The sequence below is a fragment of the Rissa tridactyla genome, chromosome 8 (assembly GCF_028500815.1).
Source record: "Rissa tridactyla isolate bRisTri1 chromosome 8, bRisTri1.patW.cur.20221130, whole genome shotgun sequence".
NCBI lineage: Eukaryota > Metazoa > Chordata > Aves > Charadriiformes > Laridae > Rissa > Rissa tridactyla.
The window spans coordinates 37,257,056-37,271,601 of NC_071473.1; the positions used below are offsets into that span (position 1 = coordinate 37,257,056).

Consider the following 14,546-nt stretch of genomic DNA (forward strand, 5'->3'; position numbering starts at 1 on the left):
GTGTGTCAGCAGTCAAGGAACACTGGGAAGCCAACATGATAAATCCTTCAGCAACAATAGGACTTGGACCAATCCCATTAAAAGAATTATATTAACAAAGTGCATCAGTCATAGTGACCGTGTACAAGTAGTGGAGGGGGCAGCTGCTCTGGCTCTGTAGTTGAGAGATGAAAATAACTGGAAGAAAAGGCCAGACAAGAAGTAAAAAAGGAGAAGAAAACGAAGGGGACATTGTATCTCATCAGATCAGAGAATCACAGAAACGAAAAACAATATCTGTGAAGTAATCTGGTTCAGATTTTCAAAGGATTGTGAAAGTGAACCTGTGTTCCTGTGCACATGACTTTTCTGTGCATAACGTCTTGTATCTACAAAGCACAATTTGCGGCACAGTGCAGTGAAGGCTCTGGCAGGGACAGCCTCTTAGAAGATGACTGCTGTGGCAGACAAGATAATCCAGCTGCAGTGGAAACATTTTAGAGCTGGCTGCAGACTTTTATTTAAAAAAAGGAGGGGGGAAAAAAAGATAATCTAAATTTCATCTACAGAGTGACTGTCTTTTGCCATTAGAGAATTCATGCACTGCTGAATTGTGTTCTGAAATCGCACCATTTGTTGCAAGTAGCCCTGGGTTTCTAACACATGATTTAGACCAAAGGTTGGAAAATATGAGTTCATTCTAAAACTGTGTTTTGGTGATATTCCGAGCACGGACAAAAGCTACTGCTGGTGAAGAATGTGCTTTAAAATGCTCTAGATTGTCTGCAACAGTTCAGCATGGAGTACAGATGTCCTAAGATACACAGGCAGTAGAGGAAGAGAGGAAGGGGGAAGCTAGGATTATGGCAATGGAGGAGCAGTTCTAGCTGACTTTTCTGCAAAGGACTCCATACTTTTGATCCTTTCTCCAGTTGGTTAAAGGACGTGAAAGGTGGCTGAAAGCTTTCCATAGCGGTGTTGGTTCTGCCCAGAGAGGACCCAATAACAAAGGGAAGGTAGCAGAGATTTGCCACAATTTGCCCAATTTACCTGGGAGGCTCATGAAGAAGCAAAAATCTTGTGGTATAGACGGATGCAGAAACCCTTCAAAATTTAACGATGTAAATACCTGCCAGTGAAACATCTGCCTTAATAGGGATAATTGACTGTGTTTAGGAAGGGACATGCACAAGTCTCATTAGTTAATGAGGCTGCTAAACCAAGTAAAATGAATGCTGTGTTACAGAGAATATCAGTTGCTTCATTCACTTAGAAAGCGTGCTTTCCTTCTTCTCCAGGCAGTGTTGGAAGTTAACAGGATAAAATGTTCCAAAATCTGAGAAGTTAAAAGCGTCCCTCCTCCCCCACTTCTCCCTTTTTTATGGGATCTGATTTAAAATAAACTGACATAGCAACCAATTATATTTGGCAAATGGAGATAGAAAAGCAAACATTCAGACTTCCTGGACAGGGAGTACAACTGGCAGCTTTCCTAAGTGTGAATAATAAAGAGCATGCTGTTGCATTCAGATGGGTAAAAGCTTGTTTACTGTCAATAGATGAGACATGTCCAATTCGAGCAGTTCTGGTTCGGTAACATGAGATGCATGAAGCTGTTTACATGAGAGAGACAGATGGGGAATGCCTCTTCAGTGATAATTTACATTTCTCTACATCCTTTTCATGAATATTCTTAAAAATAATTTGCTACAGATTAGCTAGGTGTTGAGGAAATAAAACGTAGGAAAAATCAGCCAGTCCAAATGTAGCTGCTAGTCTGTGTTCATAATGTCACTGTGATTTGGATTTTTTTTCGTTCAGGACATAGAGACTTTGTTATAGTCCCACAGGAGATTGTGGTGTATCAGAGTTGGTCGTGCTCTAGAAATGAGGTGCTGCAGAGGCAACTGAATTACAGCAGGGGGAAGGGGGGTCCCATCCCAAACCGAAGGGAAGGTGCCTCCGAAGATGCTTTCCAGAGGAGCCGGGAGGAGTGGAGCAAGCTGTTGGGCTCGCACGGGGACTCCGGCACTGCGCCTGCCACTTCGCCATAAAATAAAAACAGCATGTGTTTAGCTTATAAGTGAATTTATGGTTAAACGCGTACAGATTGTATTGCCGTGCTGAGGCTGACGCAGAGCTGTGTGCAGTCATGTGGTTTGTGAGACGGGTGACAGCCGAGCTGGAAGGAGGGCGGCCGGGGGCCCGGCCAGGGGAGCGGGGCGGCCACCGTGGCTTCTCCGGGCCCTGTCGCGGGCCGGGCGCCACCGGCTTGCTGTTTGCTGATGTTTGTGTTCCTGTGTTTTGCTTTAATGAAAGGGAGTTTGCTTATCACTGCCTTTATAAATATCTCCTGTAGTAGAAAAGGAAGGAAGACTTGTACACAAACAACTGGAGGAGAAGGGAGCAAGTCGGGAGGGGAAAACATCCAAACAAGGCTTATGAAAGCTTTTACAGCACCATGACACAGACATTGATTTTTATACAGTTTATTCTGATGGGCTGCAAAGCTGTTTCCAGTGCAAGTTAGAGCTGAAGCACATTTTGTTTGCAGATGGCTGGGGGTAGATTCTGACCTGCTGCGTGTGAGCAGAAATCTGCCGCTCGTGGATGAGTTGTGCAGTAGATGAGTTGCACAGTGATTTCTTACGCTGGGAAAAAGAGAGTCAAAATCTGCTCACAAGAGTAAATGCTGGACTTAGTGCTGAATTCAAGAGTGAGATCCTGACCCTCTTTTTAAACGTTTCATTGGCCTCCTGGGTGATGTGGTTTAGTGGTTTAGTTTGTTGTTTTTCTGTCCTGTCCCATCCTTTCGTTCCTCCCCATTCCTAAAGCAGTGGGGTGTAAGGCAAGATCTGTGCGTTGTGGGGCCTTATGTGCACTTAGAGCTGCAGCGTGAGCTAGCAGCAAACCCGCTGGTTTCTATTACAAAGAGCACTTGCAGCCTCTGCTGTGAGAAATCCTCAGACCTCCCTTGTTTGCAGCAGACCTCTGAATACTGAGCAGCCTGCAGAAGGACATTTTCTGGCCCGAGACAGAAAGTGTTAAAGGCACACTTCCTCTCCGGCCGCATTCCGGAGGAGCTCCGGGCTCTGGCAGCTGGGCAGCAGCACACGGGGCATGGGGATGTGCCAGAGCAGCTCCTGTGGGAGGAAGCTGGCTCGTCCCAGCTCTGTAACCCTCTGGATGCAGGCTGTGCCTCTGGCTTTCAACCTGTCACCGAAGCAATCACTGGGGAGCAGGAGCACTACCAAATCCTGAGCAGGGAAGAAAAATTGGACTCTGCAGACCTGGTTCGTGGTGTCAGGTTTCGGATAACTTAGGGCAATGTGAAGCAGGAGATCTGCATTGCTATAAACTCATGAGGCAGGAGATGTTACCAGCCTTTGATTTTTCCCAGTTGTTCCTGCCCATGATCCGGCAAAACATTTCCGTCTTGCTGCTTTGCTGGGAAAGCAGCCGTGCCGGTGCTGGCTGCCACCGTTGGTCTGCTGCTCAAGCAGCAGCACTCTGTCCGTGTCTCTGTCCTGAGACCACGGTTTCACATCCTGAGAGATGTGCTCAAGGGAGGGGACAGCTACAGTGCACGATATATAAACTTAGTCTTGCCATCTGTTTTGAAGAGGCTATTTTTTAATATTACTAAGGTTGCAGATTGGAGCACAGTAACTTAAAAAATGCATCAGTTACGGTTTCCTACATGGCCTCATTATGATCTTTTGGGCATTCACATAACGGTGCGATTTTTACTTCCGTGCTAGTTGAGAGCTGGATTTTTTCCATAGCATCCCAGCCACAGGTGCAGAAGGCGTGTGAGGAGAGCAGGCAAATCTAAATTCTATGAGGAGCCATAAATCTGGCTTTAACTCCTAGTGCTTGATTTGGCAATCCAAAAAACAAAGGGCTTTTAATTTATCATCAGTAAACAATTAACAAGAAACGGTGAGACTTGTTCCCACTACAGGTGCTGTACATACATAGGTACAGTGCTGTACATACTGTGGTAGCTATAGGGGAGCTTCCTGCATGTTATATTCGGAGTAAATCAAGTAAAGCTTGCAAGGTAGCCTGTTGTTTTTCTACACAAAGAAAACTGGCCATATCTCAGGATATGTGGTATCCAGCTGACTGAGGAACATTGTCTTCAGCTCTGCTTTTAGTAAATATGCTGCTCTATAAACTGGCATTAAAACGAAAGCCTACATTTCATTGGCCTTTTTCCATGAAACAGCAAAGCTGTAAAGTGGTCCGAGTCATCTAATGGGGACCCATTTGAGTGACAGCTGACAACAGATGGACAGTGTCTGTCTTGGCAGTTTCCATCAGCTGCTTTTAAAACGCTTAAGAAAACAGCAGTGTTATTTTCCCCATGTGCATAGCAATGCCAAGGTGCCAAAGTGCAGTCACATTTTCAACAGTACTGTTTGAGGTCTGTCACCCAAGATATTCATTGCATGGAAATACAAACCAGCAGAAGAGGAAGATTGGGAAGGAACGGATGATTAATTTTTTTTTTCTATGACAACTAACACTTTCAATTTCCCTTCTCCCAACCCCCCTTTTTCTCTCCCCTTTCCCCCAGGGGAAACAGCGGGAAGGCAGCAGGTCCCTACATCCCCACCAGCCTCGGAGAACAGCAGTGCAGCGCACAGCATTGGCAGCACGCAGAGCACCCCCTGTTCCAGCAGCAGTGCCACCTAACCGTGGGGGGAACGCGCCTGGGGAGCAGCATGGCAGTGCAGAGAGGTTCAAAGGACTGTGTGTGGACACCAGCTTTTGAAAGTTAGAAGGACTGGTTTGGTTGCTTTTGTAAAAAAAAAAAAAAAAAAAAAATGAGGAGAGATTTTTCTACAGGAAAAAACAAAACTAAAAAAAGACTGATTTTCTTTTGGGGAAGCCACTGTGTGTGTGAGTGTGTATATGTGCACACAATGCATGGGTAAACACAGCCTGTTGGATCTTCTATAGCATGTTTTGCTACATGTGACAAAGCTACTAATGTTACAGTACTGCAACCTGTTCTAGGGGTCCGTGGACCCTCAATGTGAAATCTATGCCAGTTTGGAAAAATGCTGCTTTGTCTATACGACTTTTTTCTTTCCCTAAACCTTCTCATTGACACAAGGTATTCATTAAGGGAATTCAACAAGATAAGCAGAGCAAAGATGATCTTAGGTCAAAGGATTTCTGTTTGTCTAAGCAAGAAAGCCTCAAGGTCAGATCCCTTTGGTTAATAACATTTTATTACTTCAGCTATGTTTAGCCACTTTTGAGTAAACTTTTTTTTGTTGTTGTTGTTAAGCTTATAGCTACAGCATCTCATTTGCTTTCCTGCTGTGTTTGCAGCTTCAGGTTTATTCCAGGTATTTTTGTTTTAATATGCATTGATTTGCTAATTGGAGAAGAGCACACTCTAACATTCCCTTTCTTGTTCTCTGGGCCAAAGCTCTTAATAAGAGATTTTTTTAAAATCTACTATACCAAATAAAGGCACACACAAACCTTAAGACAAATAATGTTCTTGTGCACTAACATAGATGTGTGTGTACCTTTTAATGGCAATGCCTTTATGCAAATAGACGTATACTGAAGTATACAGAGCCTAACTTGCCACTTTAACAATTGGGAAATTAGATCAGTGTTCCTTCCATACAAAAAATAAATAATGCATTTTTACATATATATGTATATATATATAAAAAAATAGCAAACAACTGTCTCTTCAGTTTACAATAGGTAGCTCAAGGAGATAAAAAAGGTGGTTTGGTTCTAATCTTTCAGCTAGGCCAAATTCCCTTTGAAATAAGAGATGGTTTTGAGGGCACAAAGAGTGTACAGTAGAGCCTATTGTTTGTGCAGAATACTGCCTGTCAAAATGAAGCTCTTTGCTTAAGACAGTTGCAGAGTTGTTTGTGTCAAACTGTTCCATGGACACTGCAGTTTGATAGTCCCAAAGAAGTGTCAGAATATGGAAATGGTAGAAAGGTACTAATTTTCACAGTATTTTTTTAGTGTTATTGCCATATCTTGACCTTCAAATCAATGCCAAATGAAAAGAAAAAAGACACTTTTGATGTGTAATTGTTTGACTGTTATGTTGCCACTTTGTAATTGTAATGTGTTCTACTGATCCTTCTCCTTTGAGGAAGAATCAACATTGTTTTCCTCTAAAAACGAGATGAGTAACTTTCATTAATTTTAGTGAAGGTTTCGTATGTTCTGCAAGAGGAGAAGGGAATTCATTACACTAGAGTGATAGTCTGCTCTGAAGTCTGAGCTGCAGATTTCTTGTGCTGATTCTACACTTGTGCCTTGCTGATGCCAGGATGGTCAAAGTGCAAGATATGCAATAGATTTAAGTGCCCAGGATCAGGTGGAATATTACTCACTTTAAATCCAATCTGTTACTAATCCTGCAAACATCTATGCGTGTGAGTAACTGCACGCCTCATCCTTGCTAGTACAAGCACATGTTCAACTCTACACGTTATGGCTATTCTCAGAGTCCATGGAGATAGTCGGTGTATAGAGTTACACCTGTGAAAAGTGTTTTCTGTTATCAGGCCAATGAGTAGCCCTGATAACGTTGACAGGATTGTCACGTAAGCGTAGTTATCCCCATGCGTAAGGGTATGCAGGATTGGCTCTGTTACGAGGTGTCGGGAGGATGAATGTGCTACCTGTGTGGTTGAAAAGAAAGCGCTTTGCCTAACCTTCAGCAGAATGTATTGTATAAGCATATTCTATGTGTAAAGTCTTTAAGGATGTCTTCAAAGAAGACTAGAGTCTTTAAGTTCAATCATAGCTATATTTTACTACATTAAATTTCTGTATAAAGATATATTTAAATGTTTTAGATAAATGTAAGTTACTCTATATGAAATGTTTAATTTCAATTACTGTGAAATTGACATATTTTGTAAATTCTTTTCCCGGTTTTAACCCTTTCCTTCCTCAAATTTTTTATTAAGTAGTTTCTCATAGGAAGTATTAGATTTGGTTGTTGGGGTGGACAGGTTGAAAACTTTTATGTAAAATAGATAATTGTATATTTTTGAGAGAAACATGCTGCATTATCAATGTTTTTTATCAAAAATTTACTCTAATTTTAAAATAATTTACAGATTTATATTTACTGTTGGATAAACCAAAAATATATAAAGATCAAAGATTCGATTTGTTGGCTTGTATTTGAAATACAGTTTAAATTAACTGAACTTGGTGGACTCAGCTATTTAATTCAGAAATTTTAATCAATCTGAATGAATTCTCTGTTGGAGTTTACCAAAATTACTTAGCAGATGGAGCAGCCATTTCTGCTTCAACAGAGAGAGAGAGAGAGAGAGAGAGCTAAACCCGGGCATTGCCAGTTAATAGCGTTATTACAAAAATTTATAGTACTTTCCAGTGGCCGTTAAGCTGCCTGCAGTTCAGAGTACTGATACGCCTATAAGCTCTACTTTTATAGCAGCCATTTGTCTTTACTGCAAGTTTCTGTGCGTGGTGTGGCAAGCTCCTCAACGCGTAACTGCAAAGCCACTGGCTCCCACCTCTGTCAAACCTGGTCTCACCACGCTGGACTTCACGTGGCAGATGCCCGCAGGGTGTGGAAGGCCAGCGAGACGCTCCTGTCCCAACGGAGGGCTTTAAAGCAGGGCTTCGGGAGGGACGGACTCAGTGGTAAATTTCAGCGTGATGGAATCGACTGCGAAGGAACTTCTTATCGAAGAATGGGAGGATTGGGCTTAAAAGGGACACCTTCTGTCTGTAAAAGCTATTAGTAATGTACTTAAACTCCAAAGTAGACTGTTCGTTGTGTCCTGCATTGTCTAATCACTAACTCTAACCTTTTACAGCATTTGGCTTTGGACATTACTATATTCATGTTTCAAGAAGTCAGATCTTTCTGTGTTAGGCTATTTTTGTAGCATTTTCCACATGGAAACGGATTTTGCAAAATGTCTGTAGATGTTGATGATTGTAACCTTCCCTCTGCCCTTTTCTAACCATTTCTCTCCTATATGTACCATTCTTTCTGTTACGTATATCTACCTCATGCTTCACAAGGAGACTGTACTGTTGGTTGTGCTGGCAGCCCTTCACGTGAGGTGACTGTTGTACCCTGTTGTTGTTTGTCATTCATGGGGATGTTCATAGTGTTATCGGATCTTCGCTGCCATATTCCTACCAGTTCCAAACACAATATTCTCACCTTCAAATAAATAAGTACATTTCTTTAAGATCCAAATGCCAGAATTTTTTTTTATATATCAAAGAATGGGAGAAATGTACATGCTAATACCTGTGGCCAGTCTGAACACCCCATTTGTATTTCATATTGCATTCAGTATTTCAGAGACTTGTGGAAATGCATAGTTGTACAGTTTTTATAACCACAGTGTCATGTCATCGTAGTCTCTTGTGCATAATAAAGTATATATCGATTTATTAATAACTGATGCCGTGATTCATTTATTTGAAGTTGTACAGAGCCAACGGCAGTAGATCAGGTTCTGTCTTACTGCCGTGTCCCCATCTGTAAGCTTCAGTGGGAATCATGTGTGTTAAGGCAGGACTTGACTTTGTGTGGCCAACTTGATTTTCTCCTTTTCTGTGTGCTTTTATGCATTGGCGTGGGTTGGTTTCTCGGTATCGTGACATCTTGCAGAAACCAGTAGATCTATTTAGTTCAGTGCTGCTGTTCTTCACTCTAATTTGAAGTCCAAAGCTCTGATCCTGCAGGCGTTTAGTTGTTGTATGTCAAGAGACAGCCTCAGTCCCATCCTGCACAAGGCCTGGCTTGAGCACAGTCAAGCCTAAGGGTGTGCTGTTGGTCCTCCAGCTGAAGCAGCAGAGCTCCCTCTTTGATTGCTCCCTGCAGAGCAAGTACACCGGAGACACGTGAGCAAGGCCGAGATGTGTTTTCATTACTTGAAGGGTCTTCCTGTGCTAGAGCAGATAGCTTGGCCATGGATCAGCAGGGCAAGGATTTGGGTGTTTACTATCCTGCTTATTGCTTTGTTTCCTGTGTTTCCTGTGCAAAATATTCTTTATGGGCACTCTGGGGGAGCCAGCGTCAGTGGTATTTCCCTGGCTTGTTCAAAGGTTGTGGTTATTGACTCAGAAAGTAGAGTTCCCTAAGAAAGGCATCTAAAATGTTTAATGATCATTTCTAAACATCAGGATTCCTTCAGTAGAGAAAAGGCTAGTAATTAGAAGCAATTGTAAGCTTACAGGTTGCCTGTGACTTACAACTCACAGAGGTGCAATAGATTTATTGCTTCATAACAACCATACTTCAGTTCTGCATTAAGATAATTTTTTCCTTTAGAAATGATCTCCGTAGAGCTGACTCTCAGCATAAAGATACTGGAGCTGTTCTTCACCTTCACCTTAAAGATTTGTATTTTGACTGGAACGCGGTGCAAAAGTATGATCAGTGTCACATATGAGGATTTAATTTTAAAATGCAATTATTAACCAATAAATTGTGATATATTTCATGAGTATTTGTAAACACCAAAAGTAAGAGTCTTACCGTATTACAGCGTAAGCATCGATGTTGTGCATGTTTGTTTCTGCCAGGCATTCATGAGTAAAGCAAACATTTTGGAAAGTCAAAAAAATACCAAGTGCCAGTTTCAGGAAAAACACAGTCCAGAGCTCTTCTATTTTAAACAGAATTAAATTTATCACAGCGTATCCAAGACAATATAAAAGGAAAAGGAGCCAATATTTTGATACATTTTCACAGCTGTCACATTGTAATTGTAAAGCAGATATTTATGAGGCTGGAAGTCTGTTTGCAGCTTGGTTTTTGTACTGTATTCCCAGATCTCCGGCCCTAGACCTGGCCTTGTGAACCTGTGTGCATTTACACGGTTTGAATTCTTTGCATAAGAAAGATCAAATTACCTCACTTCACCTACCCAAAGAAGGTTACGGCTTAAATTACATTTTTATAGAGTCTCATTTGCTAGAAGCCTTCAGGGACTTGCTGCGGCGCGTCCAGAAGATGATGTGCGCTGCGGTGGCTCCAGACCTGCTGCGCAGCCTGGCATTTAGTTCTGTGCTGCGATGCAGTTTTACTGTGTTTAGGAAAAGTATAAAGAGGAGTTGCTTTACAGATAGTTGAAGAAGAAAAGCAGCACAAAAGTGTTACTCTTGCACTTTTTTTTTAAAATGACAGATTTTTTTCCATCCCATTATTTTGGCACGTATATCTGAAGAATTGGTTAAAAAATATTTGGGTGGAGTCTCTTTTTCGCTCTGCTGTTACTGCTGCTTGTAAACTGCCAGCTCTAGTAAAGAACACACTGTACTGACAAAAAATTAAATCGGTATTTAAAAAATCAGAATATTGAGTGTTAAGCAGAGAAAGCTGATGGTATTTAAAGAGGCTTTAAGTGGTTCAGCAAACTCATTCTCTGTTTTGTCAGCCATGTAAATTTTTTATGGCATGCCTGCTAAAATCAAAGTGCGATCCCTGCGAGCAAGTGTGGTGTTCCCAGTTCTCTAAGCATTTAACTCCCAGACTTGCTTTGTAAATAGGGTGAAAGGATCAAAAAGTTCTCAGTCTGTCCTTTCGTGCAAGCAGGCGTATCCCATGGGGTTGTAAGAGCTTGGGATGTAGGGAAAGTCTATGCGCAGTATTTTTATTAGTCTGTGATCCTAAAAGTGATTAGTAACATTAGCTGTTAAGAATGGAAAATAAAATAAACAGGAAGATTTAAGAGGACCATACATGCAGGGTATTTGCAGCAGGAATATTTAGGTTTTCCACAAAATTTTGGAGTGCAAAAACATGACATAGAAAATTTAAATCACTAAAACGAAACTGTAAAATAACATGAAGGAAGCACTTAGAAAGTGTCTGGAAATGGGAGGCTGAAGACTCGTGCCACGCTTCAGCCTGAAAGGAGCCGGAGCTGGCGGCCTTCCAGGGCCACCTCACACTGACTGTGGTGGCCACCTACCCCCGGCGTGTGGAGGGACTTGGGGGTGGGACATGGTCACCAAGGACTCATGCTTACAGAGTTTTAGGTATCAGCAACCCAAGCAGGATTATCATCGAAAAGACTTGCGATATTAACTTTGGGGCCTAATAAAGGGCCTATCCTTGTGATAGGCCCTTTATTAACAGGCTTTTTCAGACAAATGAGGTTTTTGTGTAAGCTAAGCAGTTCTCTCTGGGTTTTACTTCAGGAAGAAGGGCCATGGAACACAAAAGGCCCCAGTGAGGAGTCACTAAATGCAATGACAAACTGCAGTGGTGACATTTGGGAGGGTTAGTTGGCGCCTGTTCACGTTGTGAGGAGGAGAACAGGTAACGCGCTAGTCCTGCCCTCTGGGGAACTCCTCCGCTGCTAAAAAACCATGCTCAGGGGTTAGAAATAAAAATCTCCATTGTGAATGAGAGCAAATGTCTGACTTTCACCATTGGGGAGGAGCTGGGGGGCAGAGGGATGGCCCCACCATGGGTCAGGCTGAGGCCCGTGGCTCACGCAGGCTCAAAATGGCAGCGTGGGGCTCGGCACTGTCCCAGGAGGGTTTTGGGGGGAGATTGGTCAAAGGGAGATGGGGGACAGCTGGGAGGTGCATGGCAGCGTTCAGCAATGGCTCCTCATGGCATTCAGGCGTAGATATGAAAGGGGACAGCCATGACAGTCTGTATGCCCAGTGGGAGCATGCAAGTTGAAAGGTGGAGCTGTTGTGAACCTTTCTTGACAAAATAAAATATCGCTGTTGCAGAAAGATGCATGTGGATTTTGATGGGGAGGGAGAGTGGCTCATGTTTTTGGCCTGATAGTTAAATTGCCACCTAACAGAAGCACCATGGGGGGAGCGATGAGGGCCCCTGCGCCCTCAGGGACAACGGACGGCTCTGTACCATGTCTCTGCGTGCAGGTGGCATCTGCGCCCTGTGGGGCTCTGGTCACCCAACAGACCTGCCCTCAGTCTTCTGTTTTAAGTCGAAAGAGACCCAAAGGTGGGGTTTGTATCCCAGTCCTCCAACAAAACGTTTCAAACCCTCTCTTTGAGCCACAAAACATGCTCGTCAGGCAGCTCCCGTATGCCCGGCAGCACAGAAAAAGCAGATTATTGCAAGTGCAAGATGATGGTGTTGAAGATGTGGAAGATGGTCAGCAGAGAGAGACAGGAGCAGGTACAGGATGACAAACACCTATATAAATAAGAAGGTGAGGCTGTATTTTTATATTACATAGACTTAAGCTGGCAGTGCCCTCAGTCTGATGATGTGGGGAGACGATGTTACTAATTAAGGATGGAAAAAGGAAGGAATGAAAGTTAGATCAAGGCTGTGATTGTGAGCATTGTAGCATGAGAAACAGTGTGTGCTGGTTTTGTCTGAGGAGGGTTGAGGGATGATTACACTGGAAAATGTGTACCCCGCTGACACGCTTTGTACCATTACAAAGCCAGAGTAAGTACACCCATGTTTTTACTGGCAGTGCTTAGTTAATTTTTCTGTGACTTCCTTCAAATGTGTGTCCCTGAAATGAGTCATGTTTTACTAAGATGTTAGACAACAAGGGTCTGTCATAAACGAAGAGGCTTTTGCTGGGATGGCTGCCTAGCCCTTCTCCTGTCCCTGTGGGCCATCGAATGCAGAGGATGGTCTGCTCTGCAGACAAGGAGCAATTTCTTCTGCTCGAACTGTACCTGTCGCCTGCATCATGGGATAACCTACTGAGGAGGCCATAATTATGTTAGGAACTTCAGAAATCTGTCTCTGGCAAGGCGTTGTGTACAGTTAATTGTAACTGCTCTTGTAAGCTTTCATTTATGGCATTGCTTTTTCATTCAAAGGTGAAAAACAAAAAGCTTAAATAAAAATTTACATCATAGGCTAAGAATACAAGATGTTGAAAGTCAGACCTCATACTTCTAGAGTGCATACTTCTTAGACAATATCTGGTAAACAACTGTGAACCAAGAACAAATTTTCTGTTCTCTCTTTTAGAAGCTGTAAGAGATCTTAATTACTGTGTTTATTTGAGTAATGACAAATAGTATGGTTACATGGACCCCAGCTACATTTTTATGGCTTTCCTGTGCTTTTATTGAGCAAAGACAAAACTGTGATACCAAAAAGCTAGGTAGTCATGCATTCATGTTTTTAAATATAAATGCGCACGTATAAACAAACACACATCATTCTGTTTAGTAGTGGAAGAACACGAGAAGGGAAAGTGCCAATGCATGTCTTAGAGGATAAATGCACGTGCACGTGAATAGTGCAGAAAGCATCTAGAGCATGCAAGCCAGTGCTCCTGCGAACAAGCTTTTTACATCTGGAAGATACGACTCAATTGTGCTCTCTTTCAAACTCTTAAAGGTCTGTGTTCCCTTTGCTTAGTTCAGGCAATTAGGGGAGCCATGTGCTTCCTGTATTGTCACTGGAGGCAGGCAGTCCCTGAGGCTAACTCAGCACACCCTGCCTGTGTCCTGTATGGGCACTGGGGAGCAATTCCGTTCCTAACTGAACACCTGCAGTTGGCCGGGATGAATCTGGGTGTCCGTCTTCTCTAGACGGCGTTGTTCAGGCTGGGGAGCAGTTCTTACAGAAATCATGTAATTGAATGGAAACCAACTTATAAATTCTCAGAGCTTATGTGTGCTGGTGGTGCCAGTGTAGAAATACGATGATGTAAATTTATTTTGACACAATCAATGAAGGTAACAGCTACATGGAAGGAGGCTAGAGGAGATCAGGGTCACTGCCATGCAGGTATGTAGCTTCTGTTTCTAGGTGGGGTAACTCAAGTGTTGCCTCCTGCTTACAAACCTTTAAGAAGATTTTTCACAGTATTGAAAGAAACCAATGTGTGTGTAAAACTGGAGGCACCTGCCAGCATCGAGGCTCAGTGCCACATCTGAAGGAAAAAAGAGTTTATTGTTATTTGGAGTCCATATTTCATTTCTAGAACAAACTAAAGGCCAGGTTCTCAGCTGGTATAAATCTGCTCCTTTGACTTCACTCAAATTCTATCTGTTTACACCAGCAGAGCATCTCTCAAGTGTATAAGCTGTTCTTTAGCACTGAATAACAGAAATATAATCTGGCAAGCAGCCAGTTTGAACAGCTGCCAGTGCACTTCAGATCCAAAGATGATTAGTTGAACCCCAGCTTTTCCCTCCTTCTTTAGACTTTTATTGAAAACAGGACCTATTCCCTAGTCTCTCAAGTCATACTTGCAACTTCAGTTCAGCACACTACCCACTTTCTCCAAACATCTGAATTCCGCTCTGCAGCTGTAAAGCCTTTTTCCTCAACTCTAATCAGCATTAAAAGCTCTTATTTCCAAACGAAGTTCTGACAACCGCGGTGCTGGTCCTTCTGTTTGCATTTAAGTCAAGAAGGCTCACATTTCAAATCAGTCAGTGCAAAATGCCATACGTATTTTTTAAAAAAGTATGTGTTCCAAAGAGGGTGTGCAAGGTAGCAATGCACTAGAGCTATTCTGCTTTCAATGAATTTGTGTAAGTTTTACTATAAAAACCCCTCAAAGAAGGTTGAAGCAGGTGTTCTGGGCAGCGCACAT

General features: G+C 42.6%; 1 protein-coding gene across 3 annotated transcripts in view; it reads left to right on the forward strand.

Moving 5' to 3' along the window:
* Positions 1 to 8,434, forward strand: part of TGFBR3 (transforming growth factor beta receptor 3) — a 124,560-nt gene extending 116,126 nt beyond the window's left edge. For all 3 annotated transcript variants that reach the window (XM_054211370.1, XM_054211368.1, XM_054211369.1), the window contains exon 17: positions 4,562 to 8,434. In XM_054211370.1, the coding sequence (XP_054067345.1) occupies positions 4,562 to 4,680 (119 nt within the window). In that variant the 3' untranslated portion in view covers positions 4,681 to 8,434. The remainder of the gene's footprint in view (positions 1 to 4,561) is intronic.
* The last annotated feature ends 6,112 nt before the right edge of the window (positions 8,435 to 14,546 follow it).